At 48.0% G+C, this 12,082-nt stretch overlaps 1 protein-coding gene across 1 annotated transcript in view; it reads right to left on the reverse strand.

Annotated features, from left to right (window-relative positions):
• The window catches only part of tenm4 (teneurin transmembrane protein 4), a gene marked incomplete at both ends in the record, with an annotated part of 154,725 nt that overhangs the window by 51,986 nt on the left and 90,657 nt on the right, over nucleotides 1-12,082 (reverse strand). Inside the window, 1 exon segment of the mRNA XM_079732971.1 lies at nucleotides 6,450-6,569. Coding sequence (XP_079589097.1) covers nucleotides 6,450-6,569 — 120 coding nt within the window.

The following is a 12,082-nucleotide window of genomic DNA, read 5'->3' on the forward strand; positions in this document are numbered from 1 at the left end:
GAGCCTCCATTAGAGCCGCGTGTAATCTGCTAGCTGCTTCTCCGACCGGATTAAACCGGCGCCCGCGACAATTCACAACAAATTTAATGAACTTTTTCTTTTAATTAAGGGGAGCCATAAAAGATCAAATTGTAATGAATTCATCCGGCGATGGAAATGAAAGAGCGACGCTGAGAGAAAGACGGCGTTCCAGTGGTTAGCGTTATCTAGCGGCCGCACGCAGCACGCACGCTAGCCGGAGACACAATGGAGCTCGGTTAAGATGTCAATTCAAGGAACGCCGGCGCCAACCGGCCTATCGTGTAATTGCGCGACCATTATACATCTGCATGCACGGCACCCCTTTCACTGCTACACCGTCGCTGCAAGGAGCGATTCCTGCTGAAGCTGTGTTTCCCTTTTCAAGGTTTTCTTTCCCTTGCTGGGTTTTTGCGAGAGTTAGCAGGGTGTCGAGGTGATGTAACAAATAAAGTTGTTTCTCCAGAAGTGAGGCTACGGTAAGCCACTCCTGGGTTTTCCATACCTCACTTGAACTTGCTTGTTTGTCTTTCTTTCATTATGTGGTGTCGTGCTTTTATATCGGGAAATAAATAAGGAAATAAGAAATAAAAATGGATGATGTTGGCCCTGTGAAGGCTTTTTTGAGGACTGCTGCTGTGATTAGGGGGGCTATAAAAGGAAAGTTACATTGAGTTATACGGAGATCAGGAGCTACGTGGTGGGAGGGAATAGAGACCCCTATGGCTCCGCGTATATAGAAGGTACCTGCCTCTTCCTCACACCTTGCCACATTTAAATATAGGTTGTTTGCGTGTTAGCAGCAGAAGAGGAGATGTGAGCGCCACGTCTCCCATCGATCCGATGTGTCAGCCCTCTCATCATTCTGAGAGCCCTGCAACTCAACCCCTATGCCCCCTGACACACACACACACACACACACACACACTCCAACGCAAACACACACACACACACACATACATATTATCCAACACACACACACCCACCCTCACTGGACACAAACACAATAACATGCACACACAGACACACACGCATACACACACACGCACACACACACACACACACAGCGGTTTCTACACCCTCTCAGCCCGGAGGAGCTGTCAGTGCTGGGAGACTGAGCTCAGGCTGCTCCATCTGCATTTCTCTCAGCAACAGGCCTGCGCTGCTACGCACTGCACGCGCTCAGCACTTTATACCCAGCACGCTAAGAACCAATTAGCTCTGGGGTCATCTGTGAATCCCCCGGGACCCAGGCTGTGATCACACACAACCACACACACACACACAGACATGCGCACACAAAAAAAAACAATGCATACACATGCGCGCACCCACACACAAACACACATGCACACAGACACAGACACACATACACGCATAAACGAACGCGCACAAAAACACATACACAAACACACAGGCAAACACACACGTAAACACACACGCACAAACACACACACAAAGCTCCTCTTCGCCCCAAACTCCAGGTACAAAGCGTGCCTAACCTGCGCCTCTTACCTCACATTAGCCACGGGCCCCGTCCCTCCCTCAGTGTGGAATACTATAAAAGGCCTCCGTTTGATCGCAGGCCGTCCCCTGGGGGCGAATGAATCTGATTGGCCGAGACAACAAAACAAAAAGGGGGCCTGTTCCGCCCTTGGAGCTCTGCCCTTGGCCGGGGGGGGGAGAGGGGTAGGGTTGCCTGGGGGACGGGGACGAGGGGGGGGGGGCTCTGGCTGGGTGGTTGGGGGGGATAGAGTCGATTGAGAGCTGCGATAGCGCTGTCCTTGTGCTAATGCGTTTTGTCTGCAGCCACAAAGGGAAACCTGAGTCACCTGGGCTGCGTGGAGACACGCGAACCCGGGCTCCTCTTCCACCTCTCCAAACACCTCTGGACGGTTAGCCACGCGCCGCGGCAGCTAATCGATGGCGGGGATCCGCTGGCTTTTATCAGCAGCGACGACGGCCCTTTAGACATGTGACAAACCGCATTAAGCCGGCTGCGACGCGAGCCCCAGCCGGCCCCGACCTCGGGGGCAGCCAAGCGGCTCAGCCCCCCGTGCCGATGGAGGGATGCAGCGGGCCCGGGCCCCATACAAATAAGAAGCTAATCGTTAGTGTGGAATTAGCTTATGTATATTTATCAGGGACGGAGTGAGCAACTCTATCCCTCCTGTAAATCTCAAGGGCAATCTAAAGACCTAACTAAGCACTGCGGGGAGAGGACGCCTGGGCAGCCAGGTGGTGCAGACGGAGAGAGAGAGAGAGAGAGAGAGAGAGAGAGAGAGAGAGAGAGAGAGAGAGAGAGAGAGAGAGAGAGAGAGAGGAGAATGTGTGTGTAAGATGCCTGGCATGAAAGGCAGAGAAAGAGATAAAGAACGAGCAGAAGAGGGAGAAAAAGAAAGAATGCAATAGACAACATTAGAGAGAGAGAGAGAGAGCGAGAGAGAGAGCGAGAGAGAGAGAGAGAGAGAGAGAGAGAGAGAGAGAGAACGAGAGAAGGAGGAGGAGAAGCACAGGAGGAGGAATCTAGGAGGGAGCAGGTGTTGGTTCAATTGGAGCCACTTTCACTTCTAAACGAGTGAAGAAGAAAGAGCCGAGGGAAAGGGCTTCCATCTCCGCCAGAAAAGTTATCCATGGGGCGGAGAGGGGGGCGATGGACAGGCGGAGGGGGGAGGACAGGTAATTTTAAAAACTAAGCCCCTCGGACAATAAAGAACACATAATAAAGATGGGGCTGAGACAGCCCACACATTTCTAAGTGGCTGAACAGGTGCCGGTCTGATTTCATGCTGCAGTGCGCCTGTTTACAGTGATTGCAGGGGAGTTTCAGGAGACTGCACATGTTTACAGCCCAGGAGACCCAGAGGGTTGCCACGCCTGCTGTAAGGCAAGGGGGGGGGGGGGAGAGAGAGAGAGAGAGAGAGAGAGAGAGGAGAGAGAGAGAGAGAAAGAAAGAGAGAGAGAGTGTGCAAGATGCCCGGCATCAAAGGTAGAGAAAAAGATGAAGAATGAGAGGAAGAGAGAGGGGGAGAAAGAGGAAGAACAAGAGAGAGAGAGAGCAAAAGAGAGAGAGTGTGAGATGTCCGTCATAAAAGATGGAGGGAAAGATAAAGAGCAAGAGAGAGAGAAAGAGGGATGGATAGAAAGAGAGCGAGAGAGGGGGGGGGGGGCTGTTGGGATGGCGGGAGAGTCTGTGTGTAAGATGCCCGGCATGAAAGGTAGAGAAAGAGATAAAAAGAGAGAGAAAGGGGGAGAAAATGCCCAGGATGAAAGAGAGGGAGATATGCATGAGGATGGCGAACATGGACTGGCGGGTAGATAAGTTAGGAGGAAGGATGGAAAGAAGGAGAGAGCCCTAGAGCTATTGAAGGAACATCAGACCACCGGTGAAGAGAGTGAGGGAGAGAGGGGGAGAGAGGGAGGGAGACAACGAGATATGGGGGAAGAAAAGGGAGGGAAAGATTGCAAGAGTTGGAGATGATTTGCAGGGTGGAGATGATTAGCTCAGGACAACAGTTATTTCTGGATTGGAGAAGAGTTAGAGAGGGAAGGGAAGTCTAAGAGAGTTAATTTGGTAGACAAATAGAGAGTAAAAGGAGAGAGGAATCGAAAGACAGAGAGAAGAAGAGAGATCCACAGAGGAGGGAAGGAGAGTAAAAATAATACACAGAGTTTTTGAAAAGTAGAAAAGAGGAAGAGAAAACAGATAGAGAGAGAGAGAGAGAGAGAGAGAGAGAGAGAGAGAGAGAGAGAGAGGAGGAGGGAGGGAGAGAGAGAAAGAGAGGACAGAATGCAGGATCATCCAGAGTAAGTGACTTTTTACTGAGGACGCTGTATGTGTGTGTGTGTGTGTGTGTGTGTGTGTGTGTGTGTGCGTGTGTGTGTGTGTGCGTGTGTGTGCGTGTGCTTCATGATCGAGGGGCTAGCTGTCCTGCCAACCTTTGTGACTCACCCTGACTAATAAATGAGGCACAAGGGGGGAGGGGGGCGTGGTCGTGGTTGCCGATTGGTTGTGTTTGGCTCAGGGCTAATTCATTAATTCTGCTTCTGAGCTCTGAGCTCTAATGAAATGGACGCCTGGGCTTCCTTTGAGTGTGAGGTGGTTTGTATTATGCAAAAAAGGCAGACGGTACAGACCATAATTCAAAGTTAAACAAAGCGCCACGCTTGTCGTTCTAACCTAATTTACCTCCTATTCGAGAGAGCGAGAGAGATACAGAGACGGAGAGAGAGAGAGAGAGAGAGAGAGAGAGAGAGAGAGAGAGAGAGAGATTCACCACCTATCTACCAGAGGGTGACAACAGCGGCGGTAAATCATGCTTGTTGTGGAGGTCCTGGGACCAACATACGTCCAGAATTAAAGTGAATTCTATTAATTACATCAGCCGTAGATAAATAATACATAGGATGAGGATGAGGATGATGATGATGATGATGATGATGATGAAACCAGGTGATGACTACATTTGCATTATTCATGCCTCCATGTGCAAAAGGAAGAGTGTACACTTTAATCATCGGACATGTGGCTAATGAAATCCAACATGGTTTACATGAGATAACTATCTTGATTCTACAACCCTTTATGAATCAAAAAATTAAATTAAAAAAAAGAATCAGTTTGCACTAAGGGCACAACGTGTTCCCCATAGCCTGAATCAGTCTGCACTGAGGGCACTCATCCTCAGCCTCATCCTGTTTAGACCGGAGGGGAGGGGGGGGGGGCAGTTAACGAGAGTTCCACGGTTGATATGAATACGCACAAACAGACGTTTAGGTTGTATCGCGTATATGGTTCGCGAAATCCTGAGAATCGTCAAACAAAAAGTCACCAGGGTGTACCTGTTTGCATTGCCTAAGACAATGTCACGACCGATGTTAATGAGTTTAATTGTATGGGTAAAAATATGTAGGAACTCGATGGCGATGTTTCAGATACATTTGCAATATGACAATATGACAATGATCAACCTTATTGACGAAATGTGTTTGACTTCAGTTATCCTATTAAAGTTTTTAGGGCAGGATTTCGTAGTCTAAAGTCTTTAAGGCTCTAAACTAGACTCCAACGTCGGAACAGTTGGAGGAACATAGCGGTAAAACGAGTCTTTCTCAGCAGGAAAAAGCAAAACAGAAGTCCTCATTTTTAAAGCAGTGCACCAGCCTGACAGAGATTTAAGTCCTTCCCCAACATAGAAATTTAGACAAAGTCTCCACTGCATTGCATTATACCGCACTGCATTACAATGTGACGAGTGCGACATTTTGGGCACCGCCGACTAAATAACGACCATCTGTATGTGTGCGTGCCTGTGCGGGGCGGATGGAGTTGCTCCTTTCTTTCCTCCCGACTTTTTCAGGCGTATTCTGTTATTTTTCCTCCTATGTGCTATTGGGGCATTACTGAGGGCTGCAGCAGCGGGGGTTTGTTTGATTTCTCTGGGAAAGCAGCCGAGAGATCCCCCCCAAATTGGGGCAAATGAAAGCAGGAAACAGATCAATGGCGGTACAGTGTGCGGTGGCAACTGTTGTGTGCTGTCGACGCCAACGTTGGAATTCAGAGCCGCTGATTTCACGGCGGTGTGAACTAGCATGAGTCACGCTGCATTTAGAAGGCTTACTTTTTCTCCGTCTCGCTGGGTCTGTCTCTCTCTCCGTCTGTCTGTCTCTCTCCTTCTGTCTCTCTCAGTCTCTTTTTCTGTCCCCCAAAGATTCAAGTACAACTGAATGAGCTGTGAGCTTTGAAGGTCCTTTAAAATATGATAATTAGTTAATTATTAATTAGTAACAATTAATTTAATTATTTTGGGGTACTTACACAATTAGGCAGTTTCTAGGTGCATACAGGACATTTGTAAGTTGTCACTATATTCAGAAACCTATTTTAAATAAATCGTTTAAAAAGGTCATTAATCATTAAATGTATAGCAATCTCCATTGACCCGGTATGCAAAACGGGCCACCCAATTTGGTCTCCCACCCCAGAGGTTGAGAACCCCTGCTCCAGAGTAATCAGACAGGAATCCATTGACAGTATGATATAGGTTCACACTATGTACGATCTAACAGTATAAGACGGTGATTCCCAACTTCGATGAACTGTGACCCCATTTCAAGGTCCGACATTTGTTGCGACACCAACCTCTTACATTTGTTTGAATCGCTTCCACACCCATGACTTTAACCCATCTGCTCATCATAGCTCAGTGAACATATGTGCATTGGGCCACACTAAGTGATTAATAGTAGTTCACTCAGGTCAACAAATCATTCGGCAGGCGGTTTGTATACAGAGGAATCATCATCAAATATCCATAGCAATCTCCTCCGTGATCCCATCTTCATACATCAGGTGACCCCCAAGATGGCCCTGACCCCAATGTTGGGCAGCACGGCTCTAGGAGGTGTTCCAGGGTGGAGGAGGAGCCTACCTGCCGTCCTGCCTGGTGATGGTGTAGCCGTACGCCGGGTGGTGGATGAAGCTGATGTTGACGCCCACCAGCGGCGTACCGTCCGACGTCACCACCTGCCCACGGATAACACACGCGTGGCTGCGGGAAAGAGGGAGAGGGAGACGGTCTCAGTCTTATGGTCTTCCTCTAAGTACTATTATGAAGTGAGAGAGAGAGAGAGACCGAGAGAGAGAGAGAGAGAGAGAGAGAGAGAGAGAGAGAGAGAGAGAGAGAGAGAGAGAGAGAGGCGCTGAGCATCCCATCAGCGCTACAGAGCGCATCCCGTGGAGAACCACACGTGGTGATAATGGCACTTAGACCCAGGGCACTGTCTCCGCGGCAACAATAGAGATATCTGAATTATTTACCGAAAGGCGTGCGGTAGGGAGACAACACAACCCAGCCTCTCCATACAGATTGGACATGACAAGATATTCTTTAGCTGCCAAAAACACCGACCTTGGCTTAGCACTGTTTACTCATACATACTAGACACTGCTTCCAATTGCCTCCTTGCGAGAGAGAGAGAGAGAGAGAGAGAGAGAGAGAGAGAGAGAGAAGAGAAAGAGATAATGTTCAGGTTGACCTCTTTCTTTCTCACCTTGTATATAAGAAACTATTCACACATTGTAATCTTCTATGCTGTTTTGTTGTGATAATGCAACTGTATTCCATTTATTTTTAAATACATGTAATAGTAGGTATTACATTATGTAATATTCATTTCGATTCTAAATTCTTTTATAAAAACAATCTTATCTATTTCTTTTTATCATAATATATTAATATTTTATTATACTGAATTCATTTTATTTACCATCTTCCACACAATTTATTTAGTGTTATACTATATTATGTTTACCTCAACAAAGGGTCAGCTGAAGCGGTTAATTGTGCGTTTTAAATGTATTTAATGTAAATTGGTTCGATTTTTTATCCCTGTTTAATCACTACATCTTCAATGTCACTCCGGCCCCTGGGTGTGTTACTCTGTCATACGACGTTCAGGGGACCCCAAGGGCCCAGAGGAGGTTCAGGACGAACGTGACCACGACTAGAGGAGTATCCACCGGAACCGCCGCCCTGCAGAGCGTTAATCAAGAACTCAGCCCTCAATCTCTCCGTCCAGGGCGACCGGGACTCGCATAAATTACCTCTGATCTTCGCCTCCCTGCCAATCAATAGCGGGAACTGATCCAGTCTGGACCCTGATCTCATCGAGCCGGAGACCGGTATCACAGCACCACACTCATTAGTCACGACCACTATCCTCGGCCGCTAAGCTCGGATTTTAGAAAATAAATAAATTAGTGAAAACGAGCCGAGAACTCATTCCCCAAACAAATGCCTCACTGCCACCGTCCTGTCTTTTGGGCGTGGGGCTATTTTAAAATGTGGCTGGGTCTTAAACATTGCCACGCACTGGAAAACAATTAACACTCCGCATGATCGCGTCTACCGCCAAACATGTCCTTACCAGAGGCAAGATCGTTCACCCCCACAGCCCCACCTGGTCCCTGGGAGCCATGCTGTATGGTAATTAGCCCACTCCCCTTCAGAAGACCTTCCAGCAACCGCCCTCCCCCCCCCTTTCCCACCCCTGTAAACACGGCCAGGAGACACCTCCGTCTCGAGAGCTCATGCCCCCCAAACATGCGCTCCAACATCCGCACGGGTCGCAGTTGAATACGTTGAATTGGCCTGCAGAGTTAGCCCCGATGTCCGCCATTAATCATTCACAGCGACGCTTAGGTTGTTACTTCAGAAAAGCCATGTGGAACAACAACACTGATCCCATGTCTTTGGAGGTGAGAAAGCGGGGCCGTCTTCACCCCCGGTTGCACTGGGGAAGCCCGATGGCTTGCGAGGAGAAGACTTAAATATTGACGTCCACTCGCAGCGAAGAAGCGTGGAACCTTGGCGGACATATAGGAAGTGTCGGTTTGCGGTGGAAGTTTCTCGTCGGCCGAGACAAAGAAGAAATATGAAACTTTCTTTGGAATGGTGTATTAAAGAGTCTTCAAAAAATACGGGATAACGTGAAAAAGTTTACAAAACTGAGAAGTAGGACATTTTATCATGGCTTTTTTCTTTGTACTTCGGGGTCTTGGTTATTAGAGCCTAAATGGGGTCTTGGAGCAACAAAAATAATGCCAAAATGGTGTAAGGCATTAACCATGGACTAAGCGATGTACGAGTCCCGACCTCATTACCCCACTGCATTAGTCACTGGTTACACAGAGAACGACGGCGCCATTACGACAAAGGCAACAGAAACATTACCCACGCAAATGACTTGATTACGGGGGTAAAAGCGACTACAAAATAAAAGCCTGTACGCTAATTCAGCATGTCACCGCGGCCCACCCCTTTCTGGCTCGGCTGCTGCTATGTTAAGCAGCATATGAGGCCTGGCACATCTACATAAATCTCAAGCTATCCAATTACATCATTTAGCTAAAAGGGGTGAGGGGATATGCACAGGAAGCCAACAAACAACTTGACCACCAACGTTTTTTTTTTGTTTCCTTTTTACACTAATGGTCTCATGTCAATAAAAGCACGAGAGTAATAAAATGATAAAAGTGTGCGGCTGTAAAAGGCCCCAGCTTGGCTGTTGTTTGTGTGCCATCAATCTCTGCAGAAATAGCTAGCTACACAAAGGCTGTGTCCACTTCCTCTGCATTCATAAAGCTAGCCGCTCGCTACTTCCGTGCCAACCACACGAGAGGCTATGGGTCATGATGGATGAAGGAGAGAGACATGTGTGTGTTTTACTACAGTGTTGGACTTAGCAAGCCAACATGTCTGAAAATATATGCTAATTCATCCGCTAGGCTTATGTGTCCCTTGGCCAGCACATCCGCTAGACTAATACATCTAAGCTAACACGTTAGCTAGGCTAACATGTTTGCTCGACTAAAACGTCTGCTCGGCTAAAAACGTCCGCTAGGCTAACATGTATGCTTTGCTCACATATCTGCTAGGCTAGCATGTCATCTGGGCTAACACATCAGCCAGGATAACACAGCTGCCATGCTAACCCGTCCTCTAAGCTAACACGTCTGCCAGCACCAGGAGGCAGATAAGGGATCAATAGAGGCTATCGGGTGACCAGGGGCTACAAAAGAGAAGGAGGCGTAAGAGGAGGATGAGAAGGCCAGGATCTTGTAGTGGGAGGTCCGTCCTGAGCCCTCTGATCCCCCTGTCATCACGGCTCATCTCCGCCAGTGGGAATGAATTCCTGACATGAATAATAGATGACGGCTGATATTTTTAGGTGAGCCCCCGCCTCCAATCTTGCAGCTCAACAACTGGATTCTTGATCTTTACTTATTTATGGATGGATTTTCTTGGGGGGGAGAGAGAGAGTATTACTCTGCGCTTCTCGCTCGCTTGTTCGCTGTCCTATGAAGTACCACAAACCGCTGAGTGGCTCTTGAATGCCAGAGGAACGTCCGTGGGGGAAAATGTCGCACATTGTGTGAGGAGTGTTTTTCTCAAGCACCGATTTGAGTGACCACAGAGAATGTCTCAACTTTAGTTTTGAGGGCAAGTTGATTTTTATAGGCTCTTGACATTTTCTAATTGTGGCGTCGACTGACGAATGCCAAGTATGTTTTGTTTATTTATAGCGGCAATGCCAAATGTCAGAAACACATTCTACTCCTGTTGTTTAATAGACATATTTTCTAGAATGTCTTCTGTAGTTTCTTCCTCATTTAAGATTGTTTCATCTCTTCGTTTCATCCCATTACTGTCCCGTACTTTCTGCTGTGACACAAACATTTCATATTAATGTGTTCACTTGATATTCATTGATGTCAACCTAATCCAACGCTAAACAAAATGGATCCAGTGATGGACGTAAGGGACTGAGGCCGCCCGAGCAGCAGCCGTTCTTAAAAACCAAACGAGAAGATCAACAGCTTCTCTGTACTAAAAATAGTCCCGCATGTCTAAAACAACGAACCCTTTGGCGCCTCTTCAAAGCAGAAAAATAAACCAGCACCGACAAAAGTGCCAGAGAATAATCGTCAAATAAATATCTATTTCCTTTCAGCATTATCTTTCCCCATTGTAATCAAACAGAGCCACCACGTTCCTAAAACATTTCCCCCCTCTGCTTTCTGTTTGAAGCGGCAGAGCGCAGATATAAGATCCACAAACAAACCCAGATGCAAATAAGACGAGAGGGACTGGCAGGGCGATAACAGATGAAAAGAGAGAGAGCGAGGAGGAAGACAAAGGAGAAGAAGGAGAAGAGGAAGAAGCGAGAGGCACGGGGACTCATCTGGGACTGGGTGACAGCGATCCTTGCGGCTGATATGAAAGCGCCTGGCGTTCAGAGGGCGGGTGTGGCTCGCGCCAGAGAGCGCCGCTGGGAGCAGGCCTCGGGTGGGTTACAGTAAATGTAATCACAATACATGAATATGAGATTCCTTCCGTAGCCAGGGGGGCTCTCGGGCGTCTGCACCCCCCCCCCCCCCCCCCCGCCCCCGCCTCTCTTCTCCTGTGATCTTATCGCTTGTCTATCGCACAATCGTTCAGCGGGGTTTGTCGACCGGACACCGGAGGTGATCCCGATGGACACCTCGGAAAGACAAAACAATCTTGAATGACGTCTGCTCGCGTGGTTGATTTTATGGGATTCTTCGGCTTTATTGAATAAAATAGAAAATGTGCGTCCTTCAAATCAAGACAGACAAATGACACACACAGGATGTGTGGTACCATGCGACCCTTCCCTGAGTCACGCTAATGGATGGATCAGAGTCGTTTGTAGTCTGTAGAAAAACACCGGCCTTGGGACCACAGACGATTACTTGAAAGGCGATAGCAGGCATCGATGACCAACTCGACTGACTCACTGGGTTGGATATGACCGACGCTTTGGGTTTGGAACGTATCATTCACCGTCCGCAGTCGTTACGCAGAACAATTCAAACGTTGTGTTTTATCGAGTGGATTTTTTGTGCTTATTCCCATAATGCATTGTTTCCCTTAGAACCTCACCTTAACCACACTAAACTTCCACCCTGACCATTTTGAAGGACACACCTCAAGTGAACCAGCCGAATCCAATACCAAACCGGAGGCAGCTCAGATCCTTGGTGAGCGCATTGCATGGAGGAAGGCAGGGGACATGTTGCACCCTTTTCTCCTCACTTCACTCAGTGCTTCAGCCACATATTCACACCAGAGACAAGCCGTCTCATGTCTCTTCCAGACCTCCCTTCAAAGTACATCTCATCAGGAGAACAGTTTAACATGCCACTTTAAAGTCAGCAAGGGGGGAAACATGTAGGGTCCCTTATTCACAGCCTTGTTACCTAGGCAATAAGCTTTGTTAAATATTGCCATGGCAACTGGAAGTGCAATGTTTAAGTTCTATGTCTAGTCAAGTGACAGTTTCTGGCTTGTGCCAGAGGAGAATAAGTAAAGTGGGTAAACTAGGTACTAAGGCGATAGGAAGCGTCCTTTCCAATGAGACCCAGCCGGGTTTTCTGTGCCACAGTGCGTTCGCTACATTGCACAGGCGCTACGTTGCGCAGGCGCTACGTTGCGCAGTCGCTACGTTGCGCAGTCGCTTCGTTGCGCAGTAGCTACGT

The sequence above is a fragment of the Pollachius pollachius genome, assembly GCF_949987615.1.
Source record: "Pollachius pollachius genome assembly, chromosome: 3".
Classification (NCBI taxonomy): Eukaryota; Metazoa; Chordata; class Actinopteri; order Gadiformes; family Gadidae; genus Pollachius; species Pollachius pollachius.